The sequence below is a fragment of the Nerophis lumbriciformis genome, linkage group LG37 (assembly GCF_033978685.3).
Source record: "Nerophis lumbriciformis linkage group LG37, RoL_Nlum_v2.1, whole genome shotgun sequence".
NCBI classification, from domain to species: Eukaryota; Metazoa; Chordata; class Actinopteri; order Syngnathiformes; family Syngnathidae; genus Nerophis; species Nerophis lumbriciformis.
In genome coordinates, this window is record NC_084584.2 from 22,235,001 (window position 1) to 22,254,031 (window position 19,031).

Sequence of the window (19,031 nt, forward strand, 5' to 3'; positions counted from 1 at the left end):
AAACAAATACTGCTGAGCGTTGAAACTACTTTTATGGTGGAAATATGCGACCGGCAGCCATTTTAAGTCCTCAAACATCCATTAATTTAGTGCACAAAAATTATTTTTTCAATACACATCTTACTATCAAATTTAGCCACTTTCCACCTTCACATTGAGCCACATAAACAAGTCAAACAATTTACTTACACTTATCTTTTCCAAGGCTTGTAAGAGCTAACAACTTGTCTGACTCTCATTGTCTCATAAACTGGACTAAGATCGTAAACCGGAAGTGCCCAAACTAATGACGTGCAACATTTCCCATCGCCAATCAAACGGGCATAACAGCGGGGGTGCAGGAGGCGAGCCTCAGCCAGTGCGTATTTTGCAGCCGTTTTATGATCGCTCAGCACAAGAAATACGTTACACACATACAGTTGTTACATTATATACCTCAGCTAACTAAACTGTGGAAATGTATAATAAAGTTCATATAGCAATACAGTCTCACTGCACAGCAGGCCAGCAGTTAGCAGAGTCATTGCGCAATCCATGTTGAGGCACTGAGTGACGTGCCTCAACTGGCTGCTGTTCACCGCACCGTCTCTTCTCAGTATTTGAACGGCAAATGTGAAAATTCAGCGATTTTGAATAAAAATAATCTAAAACTGGTGAAGTTAAATGGAAAATAACGTTATAGTATAATCACTGGATACATATAACAATTTAATTTTTTTTTTTTTCTTTTTACATTTTTTTTCTTTCCATGATGGCAGGTGAGGCCCCGCCTCACCTGCCTCTAGTGACTGCACGTCACTGATATATATACATACACATATGTATATATATATATATATATATATATATATATATATATATATATATATATATATATACACACACACACACACACACACACATATGTATATATATATATATATACACATACATATGTACATACATATATATATATATACATATGTAAATACATACATATACAGTACCGTATTTTCCGCACTATAAGGCGCACCTAAAAACCACAAATTTTCTCAAAAGCTGACAGTGCGCCTTATAACCCGGTGCGCTTTATATATGGATAAATATTAAGATTCATTTTCATAAAGTATCGGTCTCGCAACTTCGGTAAACAGCCGCCATCTTTTTTCCCCGTAGAAGAAGCGCGCGGTGCATGCTGGGATATGTGACGTTTCATTTCCATTTGTGTGTTTATGTAAAGACCCCAAAATGGCTCCTATTAAGTGTGTTGTCTGTCTAATTATAAATAATGCAGACGAGGCGTGTTAACTGAGTTCTCAACGTTTACTCACAGCGTGCTCATAACCACATTCTAACTGCCAGCATACAACAACGCTTCTCAGGGCTACCGCGCATGCTCGTCACTATCGTTGCATGCTGGGTAGTGTAGTTGTTATATTTGCTAGCTCATAACATCACATTAAGAGACACGCTTACGCGCTTACCGTATTTTCCGCACCATTAGCCGCACCTAAAAACCACAAATTTACTCAAAAGCTGACAGTGCGGCTTTTAACCCGGTGCGCTTTATATATGGATAAATATTAAGATTCATTTTTATAAAGTTTCGATCTCGCAACTTAGGTAAACAGCCGCCATCTTTTTTCCCGGTAGAACAGGAAGCGCTTCTTCTTCTACGCAAGCAACCGCCAAGGTAAGCACCCGCCCCCATAGAACAGGAAGCGCTTCTTCTTCTACTGTAAGCAACCACCCGCCCCCGGAAGAAGAAGAAAAAACGCGCGGATATCACCGTACGTTTCATTTCCTGTTTACATCTGTAAAGACCACAAAATGGCTCCTACTAAGCGACAAGGATCCGGTTCATGAAAAGACGCAATCTCTCCATCCGCACACGGATTACTATTTCACAGCAACTGATATTCCTGTGAACCGCACTGTGGAACGGGAGCACGTACGGTGAATATTCGCACCACAGGGAATGAGAAGTCATCCTTCACTGTGGTTCTAGCTTGCCATGCTAACTTCCACCCATGGTGATATTCAAAAGGAAGACCTTGCCAAAAGAGACCTTTCCAGCCGGCGTCATCATAAAAGCTAACTCGAAGGGATGGATGAAGAAAAGATGAGCGAGTGGTTAAGGTAAGTTTAAGTTTACGCGAAGAGGCCGGGTGGCTTTTTTCACGCAGCTCTGTCCATGTTGATATACGTATGTTTGTGATTGCACATTTGCGTACATTTTGGGAGTGAACAGAGTTGTTAGAACGCTGGTTTTTAATATATTATTAAAGTTTGACTGACCTATCTGACTGTTTTTTTGACATTCCTTTAGCGCAGTTAGATGCGACTTACAACACGGGGCGGCTTATAGGTGGACAAAGTTTTGAAATATGCCGTTCATTGAAGGCGCGGCTTTTAACCCAGGGCGCCTTATGGTGCGGAAAATACGGTAATTCAATACTCGCCGTCATTCCGGGTGGATTGACAAAAGACCTCCAGCCGCTACATATTGGTGTCAACAGGGCATTCGAAGCTAGACTGCTAACTGCGTGGGAACAGTGGATGACGAAGAAGCGCGCGGTGCATGCTGGGATATGTGACGTTTCATTTCTATTTGTGTGTTTATGTAAAGACCCCAAAATGGCTCCTATTAAGTGTGTTGTCTGTCTAATTATAAATAATGCAGACGAGGCGTGTTAACTGAGTTCTCAACGTTTACTCACAGCGTGCTCATAACCACATTCTAACTCCCAGCATACAACAACGCTTCTCAGGGCTACCGCGCATGCTCGTCACTATCGTTGCATGCTGGGTAGTGTAGTTGTTATATTTGCTAGCTCATAACATCACATTAAGAGACACGCTTACGCGCTTAATTCAATACTCGCCGTCATTCCGGGTGGATTGACAAAAGACCTCCAGCCGCTAGATATTGGTGTCAACAGGGCATTCGAAGCTAGACTGCTAACTGCGTGGGAACAATGGATGACAGAAGGCGAACACACGTGACGTTCACCAAGACAGGGAGACGGAGACAGCGCCAGACGACATTTTGGATCCCACATTTGCCCAACTTTTCAATTCGGACAACGAAGGAGAATAATTCGAGGGATTTATGAATGAAGAATAACTTCAGAAAGTGAGCGCTATGTTTATTTTGTGTGTTGTGACATTAACGTTCGAGCAACATTATGTTGCTATTGCTCTGCACTATTTTGAATTTTACTATGTTTGTGATTGCACATTTGCGTACATTTTGGGAGTGAACAGAGTTGTTAGAACGCTGGTTTTTAATATATTATTAAAGTTTGACTGACCTATCTGACTGTTTTTTTGACATTCCTTTAGCGCAGTTAGATGCGGCTTACAACACCGGGCGGCTTATTGGTGGACAAAGTTTTGAAATATGCCGTTCATTGAAGGCGCGGCTTTTAACCCAGGGCGCCTTATGGTGCGGAAAATACGGTATATATATATATATATATATATATATATATACACACACACACACACACACACACACACACACACACACACACACACACACACACACACACACACATATATAAATATACAAATATATATTAGGGGTGTAACGGTACACAAAAATTTCGGTTCGGTATGTACCTCGGTTTAGAGGTCACGGTTCGGTTAATTTTCGGTACAGTTAAAAAACAACAAAATATAAATTTTTGGGTTATTTATTTACCAAATTTGCAAAATTTTCCACCAAAAATATTTATCTTTTTGGAATATTTGATGTGAAGTAATCGGAACCTTGGATAGGTCAATATTTCATAATAACATTGATTTTGATTCAATATGTTTTGAGCAATGACAGTTTGAAAGAAAAAAAGACAGCTTTGTTTTATTAGTCAACATTGCAACTTTTTCTTAATTACATTTAACCTTTGAGCTTTTTTATTTCACTATGTTAAGAAGGGGTTAAAAACAAAACAATTTGTGCGAGCAGCAGCATTCGTGAGGGAGGGGCAGAGACAGAGAGAGCGAGAGAGTTATGATAAACGCGCATGCGTCGCCAGGCTCTGCTTTTTATCCATAGATTTATCAGATTTTATATTTTATTATCTATAGCAGGGGTATCAAAAGTGTGCCCCGGAGGCCATTTGCGGCCCACAGCTAATGTTTTAAAGGCCCACGGCACATTCTAAAAATACTATTAAAACAAACAAAAACATAACAAAAGTGAAATAAAAAAGCTTAAAGGTTAAATGTAATTTAGAAAAAATTGCAATGTTGACTAATAAAACAAAGTTGTTTTTTTTCATTGCTCAAAACATATTATTGAATCAAAATCAATGTTATTATGAATTATTGACCTATCCAAGGTTCCGATTACTTCACATCAAATATTCCACTAAGAAAAATATTTTTGGTGGAAGATTTTGCAAATTTGGTAAATAACCCAAAAATGTATATTTTATTGTTTTCTTACTGTACCGAAAATGAACCAAACGTGACCTCTAAACCGAGGTACGTACCGAACCAAATTTTTTGTGTACCGTTACACCCCTAATTATATGTGAATTTTGTATTGTTTTCCACACAAACTACTGCAGTGTAGTTGTCTGTACCACTTTTCTATTCTTTTTACACAATAGTTAATATCTAAAAGTTTTCTTTTTTCCCCGAAAGGCACGTTACAATGAGTTACAAGCTTGGTCATGGAGCGCAATGTGATTGTAAGTTGAGGTACTAATGTTTATAATTTTCAATTATAAACGACATTATGCATTATCTCTTTCTATGTGTATTTAACATTTTTAATATAATCCAGAAATTCAACTAGGGCTATCCAAAGCCTTTTTATAGGCTCTTGAGCAAACAAGTACAATTAATTTAATATTAATGAAATACGTTATATATTGTTGGTTCATGCCTTTTAATTTCAATCACCTCTGGCTGACACTGTTTTTATTTTTAGTCCCCCAACTGACTAGCTGGCAGCTAATTACGTAGCTGCTTAGCTATCTTAGGTAAATTATCACTGGAGGACAAGGCTAAACATGTTGAGCAACACAGAGCAAGCCAGGAGCAGGCATGCTAATAGCTAAGCTAACCACAAAGCTAGCTTGAAACAACACCAAGAAATAAGTGCTTAGTAAACTGTAGAATGAAGCACGCTACATCAGAAAGTAAGCAGATATTAACAGGAAATTAACAAGTAGATTAGTAGTTAGTTAGATAATATAACAACTGTTGCTGTGTCAGCATTGTCATAATCTGTACACGATATGCAAGAGGAGGGCTGATCCATTCAGAAATTGGTAGTATCAGTATATGATTAATACAAAATTGATCAGGTAGATATTTTAATTTTCTTAAAATCCTTTTTTGTTATAGTTTTTTGAGGCCAAAACCAAAGGATTGTACTTAATTACTTATTGTGTACAATTGACTTTGGTGCTTTTCAAAGTTCTCATAGCAAACATGTGTTTAACAAATACAAATAATATCAAGATAATAATGAAGGGAAATATAATTATATAGCACTTTTCTCTAGTGACTCAAAGCCCTTTACATAATGAAACCCATTATCTAAGTTACATTTAAACCAGTGTGGGTGAAGTGTCCTTCAGCTGTGACTAAGATGGCAGTAGCAGGGATCAAACCTGGAACCCTCAAGTTGATGGCACGGCTCTACCAACCAAGCCAGGCTGCTGGTTAATAAACGTGCAAAGTATATCAAACAAACCTTAATGAAGTGATCATGCATCTCTGACTCTGCTCCCGTGGACAGGAGTGTGTGCTACTTTTCTAGTTGTCGTTTCGTAAAATCTTGCACTTGTCTGCCCTTTTTAATTATCTAAGAACTCTGAAGAAACGTTTATCCTTTCTGCAATACAACCGAAAAATACACAAGTATAAAGGTATAGGGTTGTCTCGATACCAATATTTTGGTTCCAGTACCAAAATGTATTTCAATACTTTTCTAAATAAAGGGGACCACAAAAAATGGCATTATTGGCTTTATTTTAACAAAAAATCTTAGGGTACATTAAACATATGTTTCTTATTGCAAGTTTGTCCTTAAATACTAGACAACTTATCTTTTAGTAGTAAGAAAACAAACAAAGGCTCCTAATTAGTCTGCTGACGTATGCAGTAACATATTGTGTCATTTATCATTCTATTATTTTGTCAAAATTGAAAAACACAAGCTGTAAAATTAATCATTAATCTACTTGTTCATTTACTGTTAATATCTGCTCATTTTCCATTTCAACATGTTCTATCTACACTTCTGTTAAAAAGTAATAATCACTTATTCTTCTGTTGTTTGGATACTTTTCATAAGTTTTGAATGATACCACACATTTAGGTATCGATCCAATACCAGCTAGTTACAGGATCATACATTGGTCATAATTTAAGTTCTCATGTGTCCAGGGATGTATTTCCTGAGTTTATGAATATAATATGAATGAAAAAAAAAAAAAAAAAGTAATAAGATTTTAGTGACAATAAAAAATATTGATGTAATCATATTAGTATCGACTAGATACGCTCTTGTACTTGGTATCATTACAGTGGATGTTAGGTGTAGATCGCTGGTGAGTTATCGTATCCTCCTACGGTGTGTGTGAAACATGTTTAGCTATTCCTCGTCCTGCAGGGATGATACTTGTAAGAAACTTACTTTATTTGTCGCCGTGGAGGCGAGGATTAGTGATTTAGAAGTAGCTAAAACACTGCAGATTGTGGATGGACATTAGCCGCAAACTCGTTAGCCATGTTTTAAAGCACCTCTTCCTGAGGGCGTTTCAGTGTTATAACTTCACCTTTATTGTTAGTTTTTAAGCCAAAATGCGTCCACTCTTACTTTTCTGTCTACACACCATGTCTGCTTGTAAGTACTCTGTGATTGTGCGCTGCCGAACATGCTCATCTGCTCATAAAACGTGACGCCGACGCGCCTGTAAAAAAAAACATGGCGAACTGCTACTTTTCAAACAGAGTATAGTACCGCGATACTATACTAGCACCGGTATACTGTACAACCCTTATAGGGCATTTTTCTCAGACAAAGGCTAAATGGCGCCTACTACTCATTGAAAACAGAGCTAGCTTGACCACCACTAGTATTCAATGGGTGGGACGTGAGTAACATGCCAGCAATCAACGTTCCCTCTAAAGTGCGCGCCTGCGCAATTGCGCACTGCTCAAGCGTCCTCTGCGCACAGCAAATATATGCCACCCACCAAATCAAACCCATCTGAATTCTAAACAAAATAAACACATTTGTTCTGTGTAATTTTGCAATGCAACTCTGAGTGACAGTGACAACAAGCGGCCCTAACGGTGTTCTAACGTCTATCGAGATGCTTCGAGGACAGGAATTATATTGATCACTTTATTGAGCAAAACTGTTTATATTCGCCCATAACCACACCAAAAACACGAGTGAAAAACTAGTCATTTTCTGCCGTACAAACCAGGCCAAAAGCAACTTGTCATCTGTCACCAACACGCATAGCACTAAGCCACTGGTGCGTTTAGGGCCACACAAAAAGTCGGACAACTCAAACACCACACAAAGTTACACTATGACTCCTCAGTCATGCGTGTGCTTATTTTACTGTCATTTATTATTAATGTTAATTAATAGATATTAATCATGGAATGCGGTTACTATAGAAAGTTACAGGAATGCACACTTCAATCCTATGCTTACATTTCATTGTGCAACATGAGGATGTTTAAGGGGAACTAAATGTGATCTCTGAAAGGGGTACAAATGATTTCCAAAGCAGGACCCCCACCCAGACATATTGTACAATACTAATCCATAGCTTATGAAAAACAAAATTTATTTTATTTTCATTACAAGTGGGCCAAATCAGTAATATTACTAAATAATCTCATGAAAATGACTCCTGTCATTTGAGTGTTATTATAAAAGCTTGGTTTGAGACAGGTGTGCTTCTGGTATTGCCACGTGTGATGTTGCTCACATGTGCTCCACTGAATGCTCAGGGAGTTTTTGTGTTTGCTCAGACATGAAAAATTAGAGGGAACATTGCCAGCAATGCATGTGATTGGCATCGTATGAGAAGCGACAGCATAAAACCCTGATCAGAAGATCTCTCATTATTATTACCGTATTTTCCGCACTATAAGGCGCACCTAAAAACCACAAATTTTCTCAAAAGCTAACAGTGCGCCTTATAACCCGGTGCGCTTTATTACGATTCATTTTCATAAAGTTTCGATCTCGCAACTTCGGTAAACAGCCGCCATCTTTTTTCCCGGTAGAACAGGAAGCGCTTCTTCTTCTACGCAAGCAACCGCCAAGGTTAGCACCCGCCCCCATAGAACAGGAAGCGCTTCTTCTTCTACTGTAAGCTACCGCCCGCCCCCGGAAGAAGAAGAAAAAACGCGCGGATATCACCGTACGTTTCATTTCCTGTTTACATCTGTAAAGACCACAAAATGGCTCCTACTAAGCGATCCGGTTCATAAAAAGACGCAATCTCTCCATCCGCACACGGATTACTACCGTATTTCACAGCAACTGATATTCCTGTGAACCGCACTGTGGAACGGGAGCACGTACGGTGAATATTCGCACCACAGGGAATGAGAAGTCATCCTTCACTGTGGTTCTAGCTTGCCATGCTAACTTCCACCCATGGTGATATTCAAAAGGAAGACCTTGCCAAAAGAGACCTTTCCAGCCGGCGTCATCATAAAAGCTAACTCGAAGGGATGGATGGATGAAGAAAAGATGAGCGAGTGGTTAAGGGAAGTTTACGCGAAGAGGCCGGGTGGCTTTTTTCACACAGCTCCGAAGGCGAACACACCTTCACTAAGACGGGCAGACAGCGCCGGACGACATACGCCAACATCTGCCAGTGGATCGTAAATGCCTGGGCAGATATTTCGGTCACAACTGTGGTCCGAGCTTTCCGGAAGGCAGGATTCACAGAACAACAGCGACACTGACTCCCGATGACTTCGACGAGACGGAACCGGCCATTTTGGATACCACGCTTGCGCAACTTTTCAATTCGGACACCGAAGACGAAGAATTCGAAGGATTTACGAATGAAGAATAACTTCAGAAGGTGAGCGCTATGTTTATTTTGTGTGTTGTGACATTAACGTTCGAGCAACATTATGTTACTATTGCTCTACACCATTTTGAATTTTACTATGTTTGTGATTGCACATTTGCGTACATTTTGGGACAGAGTTGTTAGAACGCTGGTTTTCAATATATTATTAAAGTTTGACTGAACTATCTGACTGTTTTTTTGACATTCACTTTAGCGCAGCGTTTTTTTGACATTCACTTTAGCGCAGCGTAGGCGCGGCTTATAGTCCGGGGCGGCTTATTGGTGGACAAAATTATGAAATATGTAATTCATAGAAGGTGCGGCTAATAATCCGGTGCGCCTTATAGTGCGGAAAATACGGTAGGTGTAGTACTAATTTGCTTTTTCACCTAACACACAGAGCTAAGATGTTGATATTTCAAACCAGTGGATTGCTTTTAACATGCTTATTGTTTATAAATATTTGCTGTAGCTAACTGCTTTTAACACTTGAGCTCATTGAGAATTTTGAAACGTTAATCTGCAGCAATTACATTTTTCAATCGCATCGATTTACTATTCATTTCAACGCATAAAAGCTTCCTGTACATTTTATAGTGGCCAGTTAGACCCTGGAAGAGATTATTTATATTAGAATTATTCCCTGTTGAAAATTTCCTCTGACTATGTGTGTAAAAAAGAATATGTCCTTACCAATTTGCTGTGGATCCCTCAGGTCAAAAAAGTTGAGGAAGCACGTGTAGCCCATCTGCTTGTCTGTGGAGAACATGATGATGTTGCCGCTGAAGTCGAAGCCACACGTTCTCACGGCGGAGTTGGTGTTGACCAGGGCCAGCTGTTTACCTGCAGGAACAATTTGGAATTAGCTTTGGGCAGCAATATATAGACAAATAGTTTTTTGTTTTTTTAACTTACCCGTTTCGCAGTCCCACAGTCGACAGCTGTTATCGGCAGATCCCGTCAGTACATTCTTTGTGTCCCCTGAGACAAGGTGCATTAAGAAAGCCAGACTGTGCGGGTGCTCAGAACAATTTGTGGTATCAAATAAAATAGGATACAGTCGCAGTCGACACACCACACAGCTCCTGTGTGTCCATTATAGGTGCCCAGGCGTTCCCCGTTGACCGAGTACCACGCATTTACCACCTGAGGGGAAGCCAGGTATTATAGCCACTGAATTTAAGTGTAAGTTAGGGCTGGGCGATATATCGCGGGTTTGTCTCTGTGCGATATAGAAAATGAGTATATCGTGATATTCAAGTATGCGTTCTCACGCAGTTGCGGGCATTACACTACAGCAGTGGTTCTTAACCTGGGTTCGATCGAACCCTAGGGGTTCGGTGAGTCGGCTTCAGGGGTTCGGCGGAGCCTCCGCCGCGCAGGTCAAGACACACTCATTGTGTAAATAAAAACTTCTCCCTATCGGCGTATTATGGATACCCTCAAACAATGTTCCCTCTAATTTTCCATCTGCGTGAGCAAACGCAAAAACTCCTTGAGCATTCAGTGGAGCACATGTGAGCACACCTGTCCCAAACCTGACTAAATAACAAATTAAATGTTTCAATATTATAATCAAATGACAGCTGTCATTTCCATGAGATTATTTTCTAATATAAGTGTTTTGGCCCACTTACAATGACAATAACAAAAAAATATTGTTTTTCATGAGCTGTGTACTTGTATTGTATGTGTGGGTGGAAAACGAAGAAAAGGAACAGACTTTGCTGTGAAAATAAATAAATTACTTTATTTTATAATTTATAATTTAAAATGACATGAGAGTGGCACTTGCCACGCATATCTGAACTGGTCTCTCAAAGGCAACAGCAGAAGTCACACGGAGTTGCAGGTGTGTAATTTGTTGTGAGTTCATGCACTGTGTTGGTTTTGTTCTTTGAACAAGGTGATGGCGGAGTTTGTGAAAGTTTAAAAACAAAAAATCTGTCGATGGTAACAACGTGGATATGTCACTTGTTAGAGAAGTGATGGATTGTGTCCTGAAGCCTTTTACTTATATATGTAATAAATCTTTATCAACTGGAACTTTTCCTGACAAAATGAAAATTGCTAAAGTTAATCCGATTTATAAAAATGGTGATAAACATATGGTCTCAAATTATAGACCTGTGTCTCTACTACCTCAATTTGGCAAAATTCTTGAGAATTTTTTTGTAAATAGACTTGATAAGTTCATTGACAAACATGAGCTACTGAATGACCATCAGTATGGGTGCAGGAGTAATCGATCTACATCCCTAGCAGTGATGGACTTTGTAAAAAACGTAGCTACAGCAATAGAAAAAAAGCAACACAGCGTTGGAGTATTTATTGACTTATGTAAACTTTAGACACAATCCATCATTCCTTACTTCTGCAAAGATTGGAAAACTATGGCATAAGAGGTGTTTCACCAGAATGGTTAAGTAGTTATTTAAGTAATAGATCTCAATATGTGGAAATTAATAAGACTAAATCACAGCCAAGAAGAGTAACTTGTGGGGTTCCACAAGGCTGGGTACTAGAACTTAAGTTATTTATACTATATTTAAATGATATTTGTTCAGTATCTAATAAATTGAAATGTATTATGTTTGCAGATGATACAAATGTATATTGTTCAGGAGAAGACTTGAAGGAAGTGTTGAGGGTAATACAGGTTGAGTTGATTCAGCTAAAAAAAATGGTTTGATATCAATAAGTTATCATTAAATGATAAGAAAACTAAATGTATGGTGTTTAGTGGTGCAAGGACAAATTGTGAAGCAAAATTAAAATTAAATCAAGTGGAAATTGATAGAGTCAATGAAACTAAATTCTTGGGAATAATAATTGATCATAAATTATGTTGGAAACCGCATATTGAATATACAAAGGGAAAAATATCCAAATCCATTGCCATTCTTTATAAAGTAAAACACATACTGAATAAGAAATATGCATATGTTATATTATTCTTTTATTTTTCCATATCTAACATATTGTGTTGAAGTTTGGGGAAATGTTTATAGAACAAACATAGACCCGATAATTAAACTCCAAAAAAGGGTCATTAGAATAATACACAAAGCCTGCTACTATGAACATACCAATCCATTATTTATAAGTTCTAATGTGTTAAATTCTTCAGATATTGTGTTTTTAAAAACAATGGAAATTATGTTTCGAGTAAAGAACAACAGTCTTCCAGCTTGTATTCTTAGGTTATTTCAATTAAGAGGAGAAAACTATAATTACGGGGGATATTGACTTTTGAAATAGGTAAAGCAAGAACGAATATTAAATACAAATGTATTTCAGTTTTAGGAGTTAAATGGTGGAACAAGCTTAGTGATGAGCTGAAGACATGTACTTCTTTGTTAAGGTTTAAGAAAACATTGAAAGGTGAAATAATTGAAAATTATAAAATATAGTAACAATTACTTTCATCCCATTGATTTTGATTTTTTTTTTAACGTTGATGTTCCAGGAAATCTTATTTTCAGTGAAGGTTTAGGATAGGCAAATATAAGCTTTGGCTTCAGCCTATTCCTTTTTCGGTCATGCTTTTTCTTTTCTTTTCTTTTCCTTTTGTGTGTAAATGTGTATGATTGTTATATATGTATAGTATGTACGAGAGATGTCCGATAATATCGGCCTGCCGATATTATCGGCCGATAAATGTTTAGAATGTAATATCGAAAAATATCGGTATCGGTTTTTTGTTATTGGTATCGTTTTTTTAATTTTTTATTAAATCAACTCTCATTTACACTCATTCACACAAAAGGGTTGTTTCTTTCTGTTATTAATATTCTGGTTCCTACATTATATATCAATATATATCAATACAGTCTGCAAGGGATACAGTCCGTAAGCACTAGAGATGCGCGGTTTGCGGACACAACCGCGGATTATCCACGGATCGGGCGGATGAAATTAAAAAAACTAAGATTTTATCCGCTCGCGGGTCGGGCGGATTAATTTTTTTTTTTTTTTTTGCGGGTGGCAGTTAAACCAATTCGGAAATATATATACATAGTTAAATGTTGTTACCCACATACGAAAAACGAGCAGGCACCTGCTGCATATGCCACAACAGAAGAAAAAAAAAGAAAAGAGATGGACACTTTTACGGAGCGGAGAAGGGACGCCTCGCCGGGGTCCGGGACCGAGGCCCCTTCCCCCGAGAGGGCCCCACCGGGAGCCGTAGCTGAGGCGATCCGCGAGAAGGGCCCGACGCACGTCCAGGGTCACTACCGCGCCCACCGCACCGACACCCCGCCTCGTCCGCTTTTGCCGCGGCCGGCGTCACGCGCAGCAGGTAAGCAGCTTACCTGCCGCCACCCCCGTGGCCGGGGGCTCGTAACATGGGTCACTCCGCGCGCTCCGCCCGCGCAGCTTACCTGCTTGCCACCCCTATTGCCGGGGGCGCGTAACAGGGGTCACTCCGCGCGTAGTGCGCTCATGAAAGGGGTGGGGCTCACCCTGGTTGATATAGAGAGCAGGACGGTGGCCATGGAAGTTGGAACCCGCTAAGGAGTGTGTAACAACCCACCTGCCGAATCAACTAGCCCTGAAAATGGATGGCGCTGGAGCGTGGGCCCATATCTGGCCGTCGCCGGCAGCGAGACGCGCTTGGAGGTGCGCTCAGCGCGGCTCCCATATGATTGCGCACTGGTGTGCGTCTGGGTCGTGACAGCGTGGCACGCGAATGTCTGTGCATTGGATCAGTCTCCTTTCTTTAACAGGCAAAAGCTTTATAACCTCACCATACCTGCCAACTTTTAAATCAGAAAAACCTAGTAGCCAGGGTCCAAGGGCCGCAGGCCCCGGTAGGTCCAGGACAAAGTCCTGGTGGAGGGTTCAGGGCTTCGCCCCCCGACGCAAAATGACTATTAGCATTCAGACAGGTTAAAATGTTGCTAAAACCATCACTTTTCTATCAGTCACAGTGACCTTTCAAAACAAAAATATTACAGCAAAAATCATATGGGTTGATTGACATGTTTATTCTGTAAGCTAACTTCAATAGTTTGAAATTATTTTGACAGTTAATGCCAGTTATCCTGTCAACCTTTCACAAGACTTCAATTTGTTAATTGAAAGTATAAATAGTATAAACACTTTTTACAGTATGTCGTGCTGTGAAATACAGCCGACAGGATTGTGCATGCATGGTGCAGGAGAACAAAGGACTTCTTTCATTTAAAGTTTGTGATAAACCATCAAACTCATTCGTTAAAAGGACTCTATAGTAATATAAAGCGAATTTTTCTGGACATTATCATGCAAGAAAAGTTTATTTTTGGGATCGCGATCACCGCGTAATGATTTTTAAAGGTTGCATTACATTATTAACTGTCCCATGTGATCAGCCAGTGCGATTGGAAGTCCATGCTCAATTATTGCCTCCGTAAATAAAACTTCGGCATTTATCACATCCAAAGAATCTGTTTGGGCGACGAAAAACGTTGAAAGTTTTCCACTTGTATCGCTAGCAACGGCATTAGACTTGTGTTTTTTTGTCCCAACGTGGTCTTTTACATCGCTAATTCCTCCGTGTCCGATCGAAAAATCTTGTCTGCACAAGGTGCAATTCGCGTAGTTTTCACCCTTTTTTTTAATTTTTTTTATTAATATTAGATATATAACAACGGGCGGATGGTGGGCGGGTGCAGTTCTAATCAAACGTTACATCGGGTGGATGGCGGATGGTTGACGACTTTCTGACGCGGTTGCGGATGAAATAATTGCCTATCCGCGCATCTCTAGTAAGCACACATGATTGTGCGTGCTGCTGGTCCACTAATAGTACTAACCTTTAACAGTTAATTTTACTCATTTTCATTAATTACTAGCTTCTATGTAACTGTTTTATATTGTTTTACTTTCTTTTTTATTCAAGAAAATGTTTTTAATTTATTTATCTTATTTATTTATTTTTAAAAAGGACCTTATCTTCACCATACCTGGTTGTCTAAATTAGGCGTGTTAATTCCACGACTGTATATATTGGTATCGGTTGATATCGGTATCGGTTGATATGGGTATCGGTAATTAAGGGTTTGGTCAATATCGGATATCGGCAAAAAGCCATTATCGGACATCCCTAGTCTGTACTCCTAAACTGGTCACACAAAATGGTTGATGGTTGATTATATGACCGAAATAAACTTATTTCATTCATTCATTCATTCATTCATGTTCATGCACGGTTCATTTTGTGCACCAGTAAAAGAACATAACTTTGCCTTGAATTAGAATTTTTTTTCACTAAAGAAGGGTTCAGTGAATGCGCATATGAAACTGGTGGGGATCGGTACCTTCAACAACGTTAAGAACCACTGCAATACAGGCTTTTATCACTCTCTCTTGTCTCTCCTTCTCACTGAGACATAAAAACAAGCGCACCTTCTAACATACGTCACGTGTGCAATGTCATACGCCCTCGCGGAGCAGAGAGGTAGCGACATGGTAACGTTTGCTGTGGTGCTAGTTGAGCCGTGAGAGTGGTAATGAGAGAGAGAAGGTGCGAATCTGGTAACAAATGGAGGAAGAATTAATTCCCAAGAAAAACAGCACAGGGCGGTGGTTTGACTTCAAGCGGGAAGATGTTCAACATTTATGCGGCAAAAGTGTTGCTACAAAAAGTAGCAACACTGCTAATTTGTAGCATCATTTGAAAAGTCACCCGCTAGAGAATGATGAGTGCTTGAAACTTTCAACAAAATGCCGAGGCAACCATTTCCAGATCAACACTGTATGAAAAAAATAGTCAACAGAATTTAATAACGTCCGCAGTAACCTACCACATAGCGAAGGACATACATTATTTGATTTCCTATTATGCAGCTCATTTGAAGTTATTGAAATATCTTGTGTGACATCATGCCCAAAAGTGCACTTTATTTGTTTTAAACTATTGTAGTGGTGTTCTGTACAAAAAGTACACTATAATTTAGTGATGTTTTGATATGTCATCTTAGTGACATCATGCACAAAAGTGCACTTATAGCTTGTTTTAAAATGTCTCTGACAATCTTGCACTTTCTGTTTTGAAATGACATGAATGTTTGTGCCACTGCTTAATAACTGTTTAATAAATACAGTTTTGCCAAATTGACTTAGATGTGATTTCCCTCTCTGCATGAAAGTTTAAAATGAGCATATACCGTATTTTCCGCACTATAAGGCGCACCTAAAACCCTCAAATTTTGTCAAAAGCTGACAGTGCGCCTTATGTATGGACCAATATTGAGCCATAACAAACCTAAACAGCCGCCAACTTCATTTCCCCCCGTAGAAAAAGTTATTCTTCTATGGTAACCAGCCGCCCCCGTAGAAGAAGAAGCGCGCGGTGCATGCTGGGATATATGACGTTTCATTTCCATTTGTGTGTTTATGTAAAGACCCCAAAATGGCTCCTATTAAGAGACACGCTTACGACGCAGAGTTTAAACTTAAGACGATCAGTCACGCAGTAGAACACAGGAATAGAGCAGCAGCGAGAGGATTTAACATGGATGACAGAAGGCGAACACACGTTCACCAAGACAGGGAAACAGCGCCGGACGACATACGCCACTATCTGCCAGTGGATCGTAAATGCCTGGGTTTCAACTGTGGTCCGAGCTTTCAGGAAGGCAGGAATTGTCACTGAACTGCTAGACAACAGCAGCGACACTGACTCCATTAATGCCGTCGCCCAACTGTTTGATTCGGACACTGAAGAAGAAGAATGCGAGTGATTGGTGGATGAGGAATAACTTCATAAAATGAGCTTTACATGTTTATTTTGTGTGTTGTGTTGTGTGACATTAACATTTGAGCAACGTTGAGTTATTGATATATTGTTATTGCTCTGCACTATTTTGAGTGTTACTATATTGTGATTGCACTAACGTTTGATTTACCGTAACAGTATCAGACTGTTTTTTACGTATTTATTGAATCAGGGAAAAGTTCCCCTCCACTATGTGATATAAATGTTGCACTACATGTTATACCTTGCTGTTGTTAAAAGATAAACAAAACACCACAGACTTTACCTCGGGGAAAATAATAAAACAGCTGTTTATTCATTTTGGGAGTGAACAGAGTTGTCAGAACGCTGGTTTGTAATCTATTAATAAAGTTTGTCTGACCTATCTGACTGTTTTGTTGACATTCCCTTTAACGCACCTATGGATGCATAGGTGCTCCTTATATATGAACAAAGTTTTGAAATATGCCATTCATTGAAGGTGCGCCTTATAGTGCGGAAAATACGGTACAGTATTAATGCAGTATTAACAAGAATGTTTTAATGTAGACACATAGAATCATCATACTGCTGTGATTATATGCATCAAGTGTTTATTCAAGGCTAAGTAGGGATGTCCGATAATGGCTTTTTGCCCATATCCGATATTGTCCAACTCTTTAATTACCGATACAGATATCAACCGATATATACAGTCGTGGAATTAACACATTATTATACCTAATTTGGACAACCAGGTATAATAATAATAATAATAATAACTTGGATTTATATAGCGCTTTTCTAAGTACCCAAAGTCGCTTTACATGTAGAACCCATCATTCGTTCACACCTGGTGGTGGTAAGCTACTTTCATAGCCACAGCTGCCCTGGGGTAGACTGACGGAAGCGTGGCTGCAATTTGCGCCAACGGCCCCTCCGACCACCATCTATCATTCATCATTCAATTCACCGGTGTGAGTGGCACCGGGGGCAAAGGGTGAAGTGTCCCGCCCAAGGACACAACGGCAGCGATTTTTGGATGGTAAGAGGCGGGGAGCGAACCTGCAACCCTCACGGTTGCTCTACCCACTACGCCATGCCGCCCCTATCTTCACCATACCAAAAGGTATGGTGAAGATAAGGTACTTAAAATAATAATAATAAAATAAGATAAATTAAAAACCTTTTCTTGAAAGAAAGAAAAAAGTAAAACAATATAAAAACAGTTACATAGAAACTAGTAATTAATGAAAATGAGTCAAATTAACTGTTAAAGGTTAGTACTATTAGTGGACCAGCAGCACGCACAATCATGTGTGCTTACGGACTGTATCCCTTGCAGACTGTATTGATATATATTGATATATAATGTAGGAACCAGAATATTAATAACAGAAAGAAACAACCCTTTTGTGTGAATGAGTGTAAATGGGGGAGGGAGGTTTTTTGGGTTGGTGCACTAATTGTAAGTGTATCTTGTGTTTTTTATGTTGATTTAATAAAAAACAAAACAAAACAAAAATAAAAAACTTTAGATAAAAAAAAAAAACAATACCGATAATTTCCGATAATACATTTTAACGCATTTATCGGCCGGTAAGGCAAAAATATCGCGATATATATCGTGTATCGTGACATGGCCTAAAAATATGGAGATATTAATAAAAGGCCATATCGCCCAGCCCTAGTGTAAGCACATGTTTTAATCGTTAAACTTACAGTGTCTTTGGCCACAGAGAAGATGAGGTCTCCTTCTCGGTTGTACTTGATCTGCGTGATGGACCTCTCGTGCCCCTGCAGTAGAATGGGTCTCTATGGAGGACACAGTTGGCATAACAGCGTCAATTGAGCAGCTTGTTCCGACAAAAACACAACAAAAGACAAAATAAAAAGTGAAATAAACGTTTTAGTACATCTGACACAAGCAGCATTTATCCAGTCATTGTTGTTGAATGACTGATAGCGAGCTAGCACCGGAAGCTAAGACAACGTTAGCCTGCACTTGCTGTGTTTTAAAAAAAAAAGTACAAACGATTCAACACAGCAGTAATTAAACACTGAAATACACGAAATACTAACCATAATTGCCAAGCAAGTGTTATTTGTCGGTCTTTAACAGAAAAAAAGTCCGCATTGAAGAGGTATATATCAACACTCGTGCTGTACAGGCGACGGCGCTGAGGCGGAAAAGGAAGTGACGTCATGTGGCTGCCTGGTCTGATAGCGTAGTCGGAGTGTGCCCTTTAGCG

General features: G+C 39.3%; 1 protein-coding gene across 1 annotated transcript in view; it reads right to left on the minus strand.

The window, feature by feature from the left end:
* Positions 1-19,011, minus strand: part of eif3i (eukaryotic translation initiation factor 3, subunit I) — a 24,509-nt gene extending 5,498 nt beyond the window's left edge. Inside the window, exons 1-5 of the mRNA XM_061930847.1 lie at positions 18,862-19,011; positions 18,502-18,594; positions 10,115-10,202; positions 9,972-10,037; positions 9,750-9,899 (exon numbers count right to left, since the gene is read on the minus strand). Of these exons, the coding sequence (XP_061786831.1) occupies positions 9,750-9,899; positions 9,972-10,037; positions 10,115-10,202; positions 18,502-18,594; positions 18,862-18,864 (400 nt within the window). The 5' untranslated portion in view covers positions 18,865-19,011. The remainder of the gene's footprint in view (positions 1-9,749; positions 9,900-9,971; positions 10,038-10,114; positions 10,203-18,501; positions 18,595-18,861) is intronic.
* Positions 19,012-19,031: the final 20 nt, after the last annotated feature.